Consider the following 15,467-nt stretch of genomic DNA (forward strand, 5'->3'; position numbering starts at 1 on the left):
TATGAGTGGGTCGGAGCCTGCAGTCGCCATCAGTAGGGGGACTTCCCAAGAGGGACCCCAACTCCAGGAGACCAGAGGCAGCCTGTCAGTCACCTGCCCTGACGGCCCCCCTCCCCCAAGGAGCCCCTCTCTGGAGGTTCTGAGACCACCTTGTTAATTCTTTGGTGATGCAGCTGCACAGCTGTCACTCCTAGGCTCACTGGACACAAGTGACAGCAAGGGAGACATGGCGCCTTCCACCCACCACACTTACCTATTTTATGTTAATCACTGACGTCCTTTTCAGCCACTGAATCATTCATTTTTGTGACTGGGGAGATGAAGCGACAGAATAACAACATCCTTTCCTCAAGGGCAGTTACTATGCCGGCCTTAGTATCTGCCTTTCTCATGTACATTTTGAACACATTTACAACCTTAAGTAGCCACGGAATTAGGGCCGTTATGAAATTTTAAAACTGCATAAATGCATCATTCTGTACGGTGCCATCACGTGCTCTTTCCCGTGCTGTCTGAGAGTTAGCTGCTGATACAGATATAGTACCAGTAGGTCACGCCTTTTAAACTCGTCACTGGTGACTGTACAGCAGTTCACCCATTCTCCAATTGCTGGACACTGGGGTTTTAGGGTACATGGACATGCTTTTTCACGCCCCAGACTTGGTGGTGGGCCATCTCCTCACCATCAATGTGGCGCTCAGTGCTTATCCGGGGCCGGCTCAGCACTGCTCCCCCTCGGGCGTCACAGGAGGGGACGAAGGCCCTGGCCAAGGACATGTGGATTCACGGTTCATCTGAGGCTGCTGATGCTGACATCTGGGCTCCTGCTCTGCCTCCTAGGAGCAAATGCCCAAGGTGGGTGGACAGTCCCCTCAGAGGGGTCTGGCTGAGTACCCTGCCCTGGACCGGGGTCCCTGGAAAGGCAGTAAGTGACCAGCTGCAGCCCACAGATCTAATCTGGGCTTAAGGATTGCTCTCCCCCTGATTCAGCGTGACCTGCTTTGATTGGCTCAGCACCTCCACCCCTGCAAGAATATCGAACCAGGACATCAGCCACTTCTTGAGGAACCGTCTACAGGCTCTCTCTGTGCTGAGTAAGAGAGGACGGGAACTTCGGACAGGGGCACAGCAGGGCCAGGCTTGTTGTCACTGCTGGTGGCGGGGGGTGGAATAGAGAGAAGCGCTGGAGACCCTGGACCAAAGGATCCAGAAACCACCAGGTGCGGGCCAGCGAGTCACCTCTGCCAGCCCAGGGAGGAGGAGCACATCCACGCTAATGCAAACTCAGTTCAGAATTGAGAATTGAAGAACTTTGACCTTGGATCTCGTTTCAAGGCCTTCTGGTCACTGGTGGGGCCATCGCTGATGAAAGACAGAGTGTCTGGTGCTCCCCAGTAGGGGCGCTTCATGAGTGACCACACCTCTCTGAGCCTCATCCATAAAATGGCGAGACCAGGTATGTGGGACTGAGCGGGGCCCAATAAACGGTCCACTGTCATCATTACCCCCATGAGGGAAGACTCATCCGACAACAGCTGGGTGGTGGGGGTACAGCCCTCTGAGTTGTCACCAACGGGCCCTGAGTTGTCAGCTTCTGGCCAGAACGGATGGAGATTTGAACGTGAGAGTGTCAGGGACAAGAGTAGAAGCCGAGGCTCATACAAAGAACCCCACTCCCCTCTGTGCAGCCTTCAAGGACGTTTCGAGGGTGACCCCAGCCCTAACTTAAGCCCAACCTGGACCAATTCATTGTGGTCCCCCTGGGTCAGCAGCAGGTGTTACCAGGAGCAGGACACAGGACCTCATCATGCCCTGAATACACTGGAGTGGGTGCATCTGCACGGACAGCCCTGCCCTGAGACAGATGCTGGAGGGCAGAGAAGGGCAGTGGGGGAACTCAGGCAGGCGCTGTTGCCGCGAGGTGGCCCAGACCAGCACCGCGGACGGGCCCCGGGCTCGAGGCAACACAGGTCCTCGCGCAGGTAACCGAGACCTGGGCACGGGCGATGCTGACCGCAGCCAGCCAGGCCCCCTGCAGGCCCGGCGCCGCAGAGCGGGAGTCACCCCGACACCGAGTGGGCGCGGATTGACTTATTTATTAGACTCGAGTGCTTTAGTACAGAACGGTACAGATGATACATGTTTGTGCTTCAATACTTCCAAACACGGAGATTCTGATCATTTCAAGGTAAACAAGTTTCAAGACAGACTAGCTTTTTTAAAATATCCTTTTGATAAATTATCTTTATATAAATAACAGAGAAAGGAAAACCGACATGTCCGACAAACACGGAAGGCCCTGAAGCGTGAGCATCGAGGGACAAAAGCAGCGGTCGACAGTGAGGGGCGGACGGATGCAGGGACCTACGGTGCTGTCCTAAGGAATGAGATCTGGGGGCGGGGGCAGGAGGGGGACAGAAGAGACCTGGAAACTCATCTGAGTGCAAAGGGGAGGAGTCAAGGCCTGGAGGAGAGAAACCGCGGGTGCCGGACGGGGCGGGTCTGCAAGGAAAGCGGGCGCTGAACTAGCACACACCACGTTTGCCACGACGTCACGAGACAGAATATAGAGGGCGGCGGGGGGGTGGGGGGGCTGGGGACATTTTTGTGACTTCCACTGTCATTATATTTCACGACAACAGCAGCAGAACAGATGGCGCGCGCGCAGCCGGAGAACGAGGAGCCGCTGGGTCTGGAGGGTGGCGGGACATCCTTCCTGCGCTTGCTTGTAATGTTGGCTTTAGAGCTAAGAGTTTATACAGCTAAGTCTTTATACAGAGAAGAAAAGGCTGGTTTTCTCTTACAAGCACGACACATGACCCCACACGAAAGAAAGGAGAACGAAGCATCTTAAACTGAGGACCATCCCGGCGGGTGCAGGGGTGAGCCCGGCGGGCTGCTCGCGGGGGGTGCCGAGGTCCAGGGACGAGGACCCTCCAAGCAAGAGCCTCTAGAGCCCAGCATGTTCCAGCCCAAGCCTGACCGCTGAGCTCGCCCCAGGCTGACCCCCCCGCCAAGAAAAGGAGCTTGGCTGGTGGCGAGGCCCAGGGCTTCTCTCACTGCACCCCCAGGAGACAGTGCCCCTGTGGCTCCTGCTCTTCGCTGTCTGGGTGCGGTGATGTGGCCGGACGACAGCTCGTGCCCACAGCCGGGCGGGGGAGAGGCGGTGCCAGGAGAGGATGCAGCCGGCACCCAGCCACCTTCCTGTGGGCCCCCCGGCCCCCACCCCCAGCCTGGCTCAGGCACAGGCGCCACTGCAGAAAGCCAAGAGGTCGGGCCCAGCTCACACCTCACGAGATGTCGCCTGGTCTCACTGCCAAGTTCACCCGGGGGCGTCAGGCACGCGGGGTGGGAGCTGGAGCGGAGGGGAGGGATCGGTCCTCAGTTTGAAATGCTCCCAGAACGAACACCTGCCCCTGACAGAACGGGGACAGCCTAAACAGGATACTAGAGACACGCAAACGTCTACCTTCCCACACTCAAGCAACGTGCGCGTGGCACCGGGCTATGTACAAGGTCGCGGCTGACGGAGGAGAGGCCGTTCACGCAGCAGTTCCAGACCCTCCCCAGCAGCCGTCACGGACACAGGGACGTCTCCTCTTAGGATACATACAGAAGATGCTCTTTAAAAAAAACACAATGCATTATTTTCTTTTGCTTCAAACGAGAAGAGGGCATCACTGAACACGGGAAGGCGGCGGTGCCGGTGCCGGCCAGGGCGTGCAGAGCGGGGACGGGTCGGCAAAGTAACCGAGGCGGCAGCGGGGGGCCGCAGAGCACTGTGGGGGAGGGCTTGGGGTTCGGAGGGGTGGCTTATTTGTTTTAACTGCTTATTTCTTCATCTGTTTTATTCAGTTTCTTCAGCGTGTCCAGCAGTTTCTGTGGGGTGAGAATGTGCGTGGATCCTGGGGGAGGCAGAAAAGGCAGTGAGTTTGCTGGTTCTGGTTTCAAGCACTTTTTCCTTTCCTGCTTCTGGATTCCCAGACCTGCATCTGTTCCCCACCCCCACCCCAGGCTTGGTCAGTGGGACCAGGGAGGGGCTTGGGGTTGGGGTTTGAGGCCGTGTGACAATAGGCCTGGGAGACACTTGGGGTCTGTGGGCAAACAGACGTGTGATGGGCTCGGGCAGGGACGCAGGATGAACCAAGGATGAGGCCGCCTCTCCATCGGGGCTCGGTGCCACCTGCTAGGGGACAGGGCGGCTGCGTTTCTAATTCTCTCTTGAAGTCAGGGTGAAGCCAGGGAGAGAAACTCCATTAACATGGCGGGGGGAGTCGGGGATGGGACAGGGGTTTGCTGGCAGACCACGCGTGGGAAGAACGAGCCTGCAGGGAGGAAGGTGACAGGCCGAGCACAGGGCGGGGAGCCACTGACCTCTGGGAGCCAGCTGGCGGGTGCTGCCGTGGTGGGCGGGACCTCAGGCGTGAGGGGGAGAGGGCCGGGGGACCTGAGGCCTTACCTTGCAGAGAGCGCGCATTTGTAAGAGATTAGAAATGCTTGCCAAAATTTAAGCTAATGGAATTAGATACACTTCTACTGCAAAAATAAAAAAATAAAAAAATAAAAGTAAATGAAGTCCTTTTCCGTAAGGAGAGAGAGAGAGCTAACAAGTGCAGTGACGAAAGATGCATGGATCGTGGGGCCGGGACATGGACATGGACTGACTCCAACACAAGAGCGGGGTGGGCAGGAGCCCCGCGCGCATGCAGCGGTGCGGGCAAAGAAAGAAGGGGCCTGGTGGGAGAACTGAACAAAAGGTCCGGACTTGAAAATGTGCCTCCCTGGAAGTGTGGGCAAGGGAGGGGCCTGGGGGCAGCAGAGCAGGGGGAGCCCCGGGCCAGATTTCCACCCCGAGGGCAAGTGAAGGCCTTGACCGTGATTCCGAACACCGGGGTCCCTGTGCTGCTGACCGCTACTGGCTCAGCGACCTCTGACCGCCGGAGCTACGGGCCTCGTGCTGGGGCTTTCACGTTGGCCTTTTCGGCTGGTCAGTGCAGACCAGCAGAAAATGCGTAGGGCCCTCTCCAGAGGGAGGGGCTCCCGGTTCTGCCCCCGCCACCAGCTCGCTGCTCTGAGGAGCCCGTCCTTGGCTACTTCCCATCCAGACTTCCCAGAGGCACCGAGCGCAGCCTGCACCTGTCCTGCATGCTGAAGCTGACTCATTATTCCACAGACCCGGGGTTCCTCCAGCAAATGCAACAGCGGTTTCAGCAGCGCGCCCGTCCTAGTTTTTATAGCACCCTCTTCCTGGGAGCACACTGGTCTCTGTGGCCTTACCGATCGCCTACTAGGCCTAGAGCTCTTTACAGATGGGCAGGCAGGACATGGACATCGCCAAATCCCCAACAGTGAGCCACTCCTGGAGCAGGAGCCTTCCTTCCAGACTCAGCGGGACAGTGTGTGCAACCCCGAAGGCAGCCTTGGGCTCTCCATGCAGGGTTAGCCTCCTAGGTGATGGTGGCAGCAGGGGCACGGGCCAGGGGACCCTGCCCTCCTCCCACCATCCACCGGTTGCAGGGAAGAGGAGGGCAGACTCGATTTAGAGGAGACATCAAGGGTGTTCACTGGTCACCTGAATTTGGAAATCAGGAGAGTTCTTAGGGACTGGCTGGCCTAGTCCCTCCTGGATTTGGCTGAAATGCACCTACTGACTGAGACGATCTGGGGTGGCCCCGGGGCACATGTGTGTTTAACGGGAGAGACTGATGAGCAGCCAGGTCTGTACAACAGGCTTGGCCCAGCCCTCAGGCTGCAGATGGGCGATGAGGCCGGCATGGAGTGCACCCTCCCAGGGGGTGCCAGCTGCCAGAAACCCGGGCCTCAGTTTCTCTAGGCACCCTCGTGGCCTCCAGGCTACTGGGTTGGCCCTGAATTCGGATTCAAATCTGAGTCCCGCTGAAACAGGAAACTTGTCCAGCCCCCATGTAGAATAAAGCAAAATATCAAAAATAAAAAGCCCCCAATTCTCTCCCTTGTGCTAAGTACTGTGAAGTCCAGCCTGTAAACCCTTTTTCATTAGCTTCTACTGGCCTCTTGGAGATTCCCTAATGATTAGTAATCTTAACATAAACCTCCCAGAGCACTGAGGTGAAAATCTAACCAGAAGATTCCATTTCCTAGACGATTTCGAGGTGAGGCTGATGAAAGGGTCTGCGAGAAGGCCTGGTGGTATCGTGCACCTCAGCTATCCACGCCCACCCCCTTTAACCTGGGCCAGGAGCTGCTGCAGCCAAGAGGGCAAGAGGCCAAGAGGGTGGAGGACCGAGGCCTGGCACCGCGCGGGGCCTGCTGGGGGCACGCACTGCAGAGTGGGAAAGCCTCACTTCTCTAAGAAGCCAAGTTAGAGCAAATCTGGGCATGGGGGGGGGGCAGGGGGAGATCCTGGCTCCGATGTCCAGTCTCTGTCACCTGGATGATCATGACAGAGGGGCCGAGTCAGGTTAGCCTGCTTTCAGCATCCCGGTGTACGAGGTGCTGCACTTTCCCTCACCTGACCTGTGGAACCCCACTCTGCCCTACCAGTCATCTCAGAGCTCAGAAAGTGCACCCCGAGTCTAGCTGAGCTCCCAGCTCTGAGGGCAGCTGAGATCCTCTCAGCTGATTGAGTATAAAGCAAAGGTAAACCATCCGAGGAGGAGGAGCTGATTCTGAAGTGGGGAACCCCAGGACGCATCCTAGCAGGAGCCCCTGGAGCCTGGGTTTGTGGATTCTTTTAGACCCTGCAAGGGGCCTGCCATTGCCACAGCCTCACCTAACATGTGTCCTTCTAGAAGTCTTAAAATACATCTTATAGAAAATGCTGTCCACCTGCACAAGACCAGAGGTCTCTGATCACCAGACTTCCGGGGTGCTGGGAAACAATGATTGCTTTTAAACAACACTTTCATCCACCACCACTGGCTGTCGAGGGGCCAGCGCCGCCTTCCTGCATCACTTGCTGCTTCTTGCCCTGAAAGGAGAAGGCAGTGCCCCTGCCAGGGGAGTGAGGAGGCAAACAGCTGGGTCCTCCTGGGATGGAGCACCTGCCCTTTATACAAACTAGCTTGCCTCTCCGCCTCTGGCCAGGTGCCCAGGAGGTGGCGACGCAGGTGGGACGGCAGGGTCTGCATCGCCTGTCTGAGTTAATGAGTGACAGACTGTCAGAATGCAGGGGGCCAAGGGGCCCTGCAGTCTTTTCTGCATTCTGTGGCCCCCGTAAGTGAATGACCTCTGAGAGCCACTCAGGCGCCCAAGGCAGAGCTGGGGCTGGAGTCCAGGTCTCGCTCCTGCTCACAGGTGACTCACAATCGGTGACGCTTCGGGCCACGTCAACCCCCGGGAGGGAAGGTGCATTTTCAGGGCCCATCATCAGTGGAATGCAGGACATCAGGTGCAAGTAACTCAGCCTCGTCACAGAATGCCTGACGAAGATGCGGGGTGATTAATGCCACATTGGGGCTCTTCAGGGCCAGCCAGCCATACAAACATGTTGCAGGAGGCTCCCGGCACACGTGAAGGATGGAGAGAGGGAGGGGGAACGAGGACAACAGTGCGTCGCTCACTAGGTAAAGGCACGGCCTGGTGGAGGCAGACACTCCTACAGCGCAGCGCACAGTGGGTCTCACCGGGAGACCTGGGTGGGCGCCCGGGGAACTCAGCCCTTGAAAGAATCCCCGGGACCATGAAAACGAGAGCAAACACTCCTAAGTGCCGTCCTCCCAGGAGGAAGGTGAGGCTTCTGACCCTGCCACCCCCCAGAAGTCATTCCTCGGACAGCGTCTGTCACAGGAGAGAGGCCTTTCACGTCCCGCTGCCATGGACTCGGCGTCTGCCCTCTGCTCCCTGCCCCCTTCCTCACCACCAGGCCAAATGGGCCTCTCCCTGGAGTCCAGCCTCCCTGGCGTGATGGCCCCTGCACGTGCTGGCCTCCCTGCCAAGCTCCCACACCAGGCCACCACCAGGACTCAGACCACACCACTGCTGCCGGCCAGTAGGCTGGGGCGCCGGGCCTCGGCCCCCCTCAACTCCCAGCTCCCCGGGGACTGCTCGTAGCAGGTATCGTTTTCAGCCTGAAACACAGGGGTGCAGCTGTCTGCCAGGGCTCGGGGGGCCGGCCAGCGGCCCAGGCCCTCACGGCAGGTTGGTGAAGGTGGCAGCGGACACATTTTCAATCGGTGTTAAGAACTGCAAGCATTTTCTCATTAAAAGAAAATCAAATAAATAATAAACTAAAAAGGGAAAAAGAAAGAAAAAGAGTGACGGAATAATCAAAGAAAACCCTTCAGAGTGGAAGAGTTTCTTTTCTGTAATAAGCTGCTTTTACTTTGTTTCTTTGGCTCTCACTCCATTGTTGGAGCCTGATCCTCAAAAGATACCCTAGAGGACTCCCTGAAGTCGGGGTGTCTCAGGTCCATGAGAAATTTGGTGGGAGTAAGAATATGAGTAGAACCTGCGGGAGAACAGAGGCCAGCTGACTGCTTGAACAAAGGAACGTCACGGAACATGCCAACTTAGGTCTACATGTCACGCAGCCACGACACGAGGGAGCGGAGGCCACACGCTGGCCCGGCAGCAGCATGCAGGATGCGGTGGAGCCACCCAGCAGACGGCGGCTGTCTGCGCCAGGCCTCTCAGGGATCCCTGTGGGCAACCCCCTGACTCCCCCAGGTTCCCACCTTCCAGGCGAAGGTGAAGGGGCATGGACACCGGGCCTGGCTGGGACAGCTGCTGTCCAGCTGCTGTGCGTGAGCTGACAATCACCCAACACACTCATGCAACACACAGCAAGCAGGGAACAGAGAGCTCTGTCACGGGCCTCCACAAAGGGGAAATACACCAGGGGGACATGGTGACCCGGCAGGGGAGGCTGTCCAGGACTAACCCCGCTGTATAGTGGGATCTGGTAGCAGGGCTGACAGTGCCAGGCCCATCTTGGCCCACCCAGCAATGGCCACATGGACTGGTGTGCAGAACCTGCTCACTCTGAGAGCTTGGGGAGGGTCACCCCAAATTAGAGTAAAAGTGACATCTCACTGAGAGAAGGGGAAGGGCAGGGCCGTGTATACTGACAGCCTCTGGCCAATCAATGTCAAGGAACACCAGGCAGGTGCAAGTCCGCTTTGTTGGTGGCAAGAGGGGACGAGGGAGAAGGCATCGGAGAACATAAGCTTTTCTCAGCTCGCTCCCCCCCCTCAGCCCGGAACACCGGGGACACTCCTGCGGGCATGTAAATGAGAAAAATCTGCTGCTGCATTAAGTCAGCGCTTACAAGCTGCGTCCTTTCTTCTGGAAAAATCAACACGAGAACCAGAAAGGACGGGTCTAAGAAGTGGCTGGGGGGACTCTTGTCCCCGCCCCGGGTCCCCTTGTGGGGTCCAGCAATTTCTGCTTGCATGCCACGCGCGTTCCCTCTCCTTGGCAGTCAAGGAGGGGTAGATACCTGTCTTCCACACACTGACCAGTTCCACCCCAGGCCAGCTCAAGGCTGCTTGGGGTGTTAACCCCCCTCTGAGTGGGAGGAAAGGCTCTTGCTCCAGTGACTGTGGGCAGTGGCGGGGTGGGGACGTGAGCCTGCGCTGGCGGACACTGTGGTGAGCAGCTGCCTCCCGCAGGAGACACAGCAGACAGACATGCGAAGGAGACCTTCGCCCCTTGGCTCTGCCACCCACTGAGTCTTGCAGGAGCGATGCCAAGTTGAAGACAGACGGCAACACCAAAGCGTGGGATGGAGTCAAAGCGCCTGGAAGCAGCCCCACCCGCAGCGAACACGCCCCACTCACCTATGAGCACTTCCCACTTCCCGTTGGCCTGGGTCACCTCGTAGGCACACCGCATCTCGTTCAGGCTCACGCCCCCCAGGATGAATATAATGAGGCGGGGGCCACTGCGGTACTCCCCAGGGGCCTTATTCTTATGCCAGTGCCCGTAGCGGGCGCTGGGAGGGGAAGAGAGAGAGATTAATTATGTTCATCTGCACGGACAGGAGTTACACTTCATACCCAATGCCTGGTTTACACGCTAGTTCTGTACACAAGGCAACAGGTGCTTTGTAAGCTGAACTGGGCCTCAGTGTAAAACTAACAAGGGGTTTGGTTGCAGGGAGAAGCATCACCTCAAGTGCCCTTGCTGTGACCTTGCTGCTCTCCAGAGAGGTGGGCGACACACAGGGTCAGGTCAGCTTTAAAGTTCCTCTTGTTCAGGTCAACAGCATAAACCTTCTGATGTCCACCCAGGCACCCACCCGGGTTCTGTGCTTTTCTGGGCTTGTCAGGGACACTCTGCTGGCAGTGACCATGGGGGCTGATGCCTGCCTGCCCTCAGGCTGTCACATGGGTCCTCTGGGCAATTGTGGACCCAGGGCCTCTTATGCTAGGCCTCCCCAGCAGCAAGGAGCCACCAAGTGAGATGCAGCCCTGGCCTACGCTTGAACTGGCTGGGGAGGAGGGGCTGGCCTGCGCCTATGATGGCTGGTGGACAGGTGCTCGGGCCGTGGGCCCAGCACAGGGCCGTGCAGGCGTGCTGGGGGAGGCAGCACCCCGAGCGTGGCCCTGCGTTCGGTGGTGGCCCAAAGGTGCCTCCCTGGGTGACGCTAAGAAGGTCTATACCTTGTTCTCAAAAACAATGAAAAATGGGTGAAATCAACCAAAAATCAAAACAAAAGAGCAAGTCTCCTCTACAGAGTGAACTCTTCCTTCTTCCCAGCCTATGAAAGTGTTAAAGACTTCCGGAAGCTGGAGGGCACTGGGGGGCCGCATGAGCCCACAGAACTCCGGAGCCTGCCTTTGCCTGATGAGGCTGGGCTCTGCCAGCTCCGGCCAGCCCAGGCAGCTCTGCTTGGGATTCTGTGTTTTATTCTGATGTTGGCACAAACACCTGGTCACCTCCACCACGAGAGGGAAGCACAAAGCCCCGGCTGCCTTGCAGGCCTCCAGCCAGGCCCAGGGGAAGGCCTGGAGGCCAGAAGGCAGGGGTGAGAGGACTTGCACAGAGAAAGCAGGAGGGACAGGCAGGCACCGCACAGCTGGGCCGAAGGTCGCCCTCTGGGAGCTGGTGACGCTTCTGGACCAAGCATGAGTGTTCAGCCTGGACTGTCCTCAGGAGCCAACGAGCTCTTGCTGTTGGTGAAAAACAGCAGCACCAGGCTCTGAGGTGGCCTGGACCACACAGTCAGGGAAGAACAGAATCTGGAGGGGAAACACTCATAGGTGTGGGTCCCAGGGAGATGCCATCAGCAGAGGGGCCCCAGAAGAGCAGGGCAAACAGGAGAACCAGTGGAAGAGCTTCCACAATCATCTCCCAAGGCACCATGCAGGCCAAGAAAGCAGCGCTGGAGCGTGGCCCAGGCCAGAGGTGGGGCTCCCAGACATCTTGTGCGTGAGACACGCAGACGCCCGCCAAACCCTACGCTTCACCGCCATCCAGGGTGGATCTGGGAAATGAGGCTTGTGCAGGCAGCACACCACTCCCCTCCCTCCAGTGATGAGTAAAATTAATTGATCAAAAGTGAAGACAGAACACACCAAGCACCTACTGTGTGCCAGGCTTGGTCCCGGGCTCCCGGGATACAGCAGAGAACAAAACACACAAATTTCTGCCCTCATGAGGCTGATGCTCTAGTCGGGAGCCTGGCACAACCCAGACAGGTGCAAACTGCTTTCTAAGTGATGGTGTCAGCCTGTTGTGAAGGGGGGTGGGGGCAGGGGCGGGGGCGGGGGCGGGGAGGGAGGCTGCAATTGTTTTTCTTTATTTTCTGTAATACCTTCACTGAGAGAATTCTCAGCAGCACTCAATTCTCTCAGCTCACGTGTACAACTCGGTGGTTTCTAGCATCGTCACAGAATTGTGAGCCGTCACCACTATCAATTTTAGACCATTTTTGTCACTCCCTCCCCCCACCCTCAGCCGCTAGCAATGGCTGATCTGGTTTGTCTTGTATTTGCCTGCACTGGACGTTTCATAGAGAAGCGACGGGCTTCTTTCACTTAGTGAACTGTTTTCAAGGTTCTGCCACGTTGTAGAGATCAGCACTCCATTCCCTCTTTTTGGTTAAATAATATCCCATTGTATGAATCTACGACGTTTTGTTTAACCATTCATCAGTTGATGGCCATCTTGGTCATTTCTACTTTTGAGCTATTTTGGATAATGCTGCTTAAACAGCGTGGTTAGAGAAGACGGGAGCGCTAAGGGGTGAGCTGTGCAGATAGAACTGGGGACAGAGCATTACTGGCAGAGGGGAGAGACAGTGCAAAGGTCCTGGGGCAGAAGTCTGGCATGTTGAAGGAAGAGCAAGGAGGCTGGGTGCTCACGTGGGGCGAGATGGGAAGACAAGAAGTGTGGGTGAGGGGCCCCAGGGCAGAGCTCTTGGGGAGACTGGGGGGATGGTGCTGAGTCATCACAGGACTAGGTAGCCAATGTCCCAGCTGACGCTCACTCAGGGATCCTCACTCACCTGACCGCAGTGGTGCTGAAAGAGGCAGAGGAGCGGGTGGAGATGTACGGGTAGTGCTTGGTGTCAAGTTTGTCTTCAATAGTGTCCTGGAAAGAAGAAGCAGATGTCAGGCCTGCCGACTGTGGAAAGGGCAGCCAGGAGCCAAGGGGGGAAGAGTCAAAGAAGCAGCCACACAGTGAAAACTCCACACAGCAGAAGAGTCACAGCCAGAGCCCACCCCCGGCCCCCCGCCTCCCCGCCTTGCTACAGAGCAGAGTCCTGCAGGTCTATAACCAAAGTTAAAAATAGCAACTACATTGATTTTCCCTGCTTCATTTCTGAAGTTTTTTCTTCTCTTTCACCTCTGTAAGGTTACAAACATTGCATTCTGACCAATAAATTCCTGACACCTGTTAACAGCTTTATAGAAACCAGGTACAGGCAGAGTCTCAGCCAGAGCAAGCCTGACACCCTCGGTTTTCCCAGGGTGTAATTATGTGGTGGGTGGATTCCAATGATCTGCCTCCTGTTGCCTGGAAATCTACACTCCTCCTGACACCTACCCCAGAGGCCTGCACATCTCTTTCGGGGGTTGGGGAGGAGAGGCAGAAAGGGGAGTTGAGAACAATGGCTAGAGTAAGACAGAGGGGCTGGCTTCATCCCCCAAGCAAGAAGGCATCATTGTTTCTAGCTGTCTCATGTTCACCATCCTTTTCGCATGTGCGTTTAAAAATAAGAACTTGCTACACACTTGCTACACACTTATATATTTAAAGGCCGTTTATCTCCACGTCCAATCCAGCAGTGCACCTAGACTGCCCTGCGTTACAGGGTCCTGGGTCAGCCCCCTTGTCTCTGGACGCATCTTCCGGTTGGTGCAGGAGCTGGACAGGTCATCTCCACGTTCCACCCAAAGGTCAAGTGCACAGAATCTACGCAGCCTTTCCTGGAGCTACTTGAGGGGCAGGGACACCACAGGGCCTCTGGTGCCCACCCCCTCGGTTCACAAACATGGACACCTACCCTGTGCAGGGTACGGTGCCAGAGCACACGAGGAGCAAGGGCCACAGACCAGGGTATAAAACGGCCCTGGACACACGCTGTAGGAGCCCAAGGGATGCCCTGTGGGGCCGTGTACGTGCCTGGTGAGACTGACTGGGACTTTGACGGAAGCCAGGAGGCAGGAGGCGAAAAGGAAAGAGAACATTCAGGTGGCAGAGTAGGGGCAGAGACACATCTGGCAGGATCTCCGGTGGGCAGTTTAGGGGACAGGAACAACAGTAGAGTAGGCAGGAGCCGTCAGACACCCGCCAAAGGGGCTTCCAGGCACAGCCTTGTCCTGGACATGAACATGTCACTCATCTGACAGGTGCTGGGAGGGGCTTGGCTCCTCTGGGCATGGGGTTAAATCACATGGCTCTCGGAACCTGACCTAGCAGTCTCTCGCGACTGCTCTTCAGAAGCCTCAGGACTGGGTTTGCTGTGCGGGCTGGAAGAGCTCCAGACTCGGATGCGAATCAAGCAGAGAAAACCCCAGGTGCTGGCCGCCCAACAGCAGGCAAGGCTGGAGACATCTGTGCCTTAAGCACAGAGCCCTGGGCCGGACTGTGCCTCCCCCTGAGCACCATCACTCACCTCCATGATGTCCTTGATAATCGGGGTCCACCGGGACAGCTGGTACGTCTGCTCGCTGATGCGCTCCTTCCGCTCGGGCTTGCTCCTGCGGCGCAAAGTGGACTGGACACACACACGCAGGGTCAGGTGGGGCTGGGCCCTCGGGACAAGCATGCACATGCACACGCACACGCACACATGCACACGCAGACACACAGGGTTTGCGAGGGCCGGGCCCTCGGGCCCCAGGTGCCTCTGCTGGGCCCTGGAATCCCTTCCCAAGGGCTCCCTTCAGCATCTACGCCCACAAAGACTAACAAATGGGGGAGGTTTTCTTTGAAAAGCCAAAAATATGCTCCTTTTAGAGACCTGGAGCAAACTTGGCACTTTAAAGTGATGAAAAGTGGCAAATGTAGGTGAAATACATGTGCCATTTAAAAAAATTCCAGGGAGTTATAAAAAAGTTGCTGTCAACGACAGGAGAAAACACTACTGCTTTAGTTATGACTTATTCTTCGACTTTGCCTCAGTGACGGGCGGCGCTGGATGAGTCGTCTCCATCCTCATTTTGGTCCCTCTGGGGAATAAGGGGCTGAGTCCCAGCCAGCACCCCTGAGGGGGCAAATCTGCCAGCTTGCGGGAGAGGCTGGGTCTCCGTGTGCGGAGCCGGAGCCACACGGACCTTGGGAGTGAGGGAGATGCTGGCGTGGCCCCCACTCCAGTCAGGACAGATGCAGATGCGACCCCCAGGAGCCGCCTGGGTTGCTGGGCTCCACCCCACCTAGCATGCACCCCTGGGCGTCACTCCTGATTCTGCCTGCTCTTTCCCCGTGTGGAGGTGTGCATCAGAGCTGCCGGGGATCCAGCTGCCAGCCTCCCTGCCCCGAAAGCATGGCTGGGCCCTTACGTCCGTGACGATGGGCACCCCGAGGTGCGCCATGTTGGTGATGATCTCGCTGTCCTCCGGGGGGATCTGGGCGTGCTGGATCAACTTGTTCAGGTTTTCCTCAGTGATGCCTGTGGGAGCAAAGCCCCGTCACCACACCCAAACCTGCGTATCACACGTGGGGGCTGGGGCCCTTCTCCTCAGGACTGGAAGCCCATCCAGTAAGACAAGGAGAAGCCGAGGACTCTGACTCCACTGCGGCCGTCCTGCCCTGGCTGCGACCATCGGCAGCTGCCCAGGGGTCTCAGTTTCTGCCTGTGTCTGCTTCTCCACCCTCCCTGCTCAGCCCAAAGTCAACTTGGACAGGCAGTCTCCGTGCCCATCTTTTTGCAGGACAGGCACTGAGGGTGGCTGTGGGGCGGGACACTCAGTTACTTTCAGGTACAGACTGCAAAGATGTTGCAGGTTAGAAGAACCTGGCACAGGCAGGCTAATAAACTGCCCACATGCTGGGCTCTGCTGCTCTCTCCGGCCTGGCCTCTTACAGCCCTAACCCTG

At 57.2% G+C, this 15,467-nt stretch overlaps 1 protein-coding gene across 3 annotated transcripts in view; it reads right to left on the reverse strand.

The window, feature by feature from the left end:
• Nucleotides 1-487: 487 nt before the first annotated feature.
• STXBP1 (syntaxin binding protein 1) overlaps nucleotides 488-15,467 on the reverse strand; it is a 51,796-nt gene continuing 36,816 nt past the window's right edge. Inside the window, exons 15-19 of one of the 3 annotated variants that reach the window (XM_037494987.2) lie at nucleotides 14,931-15,040; nucleotides 14,045-14,146; nucleotides 12,431-12,516; nucleotides 9,759-9,913; nucleotides 488-836 (exon numbers count right to left, since the gene is read on the reverse strand). In XM_037494987.2, coding sequence (XP_037350884.1) covers nucleotides 784-836; nucleotides 9,759-9,913; nucleotides 12,431-12,516; nucleotides 14,045-14,146; nucleotides 14,931-15,040 — 506 coding nt within the window. In that variant the 3' untranslated portion in view covers nucleotides 488-783. Of the gene's footprint in view, nucleotides 837-3,629; nucleotides 3,906-4,416; nucleotides 8,429-9,758; nucleotides 9,914-12,430; nucleotides 12,517-14,044; nucleotides 14,147-14,930; nucleotides 15,041-15,467 lie in introns of those variants that run through there. The other 2 variants (XM_037494986.1, XM_037494985.2) reach the window with 2 other exon arrangements.

This window comes from Talpa occidentalis, unplaced genomic scaffold (assembly GCF_014898055.3).
Source record: "Talpa occidentalis isolate TD23 unplaced genomic scaffold, MPIMG_talOcc4v2.1 talOcc4.7, whole genome shotgun sequence".
Classification (NCBI taxonomy): domain Eukaryota; kingdom Metazoa; phylum Chordata; class Mammalia; order Eulipotyphla; family Talpidae; genus Talpa; species Talpa occidentalis.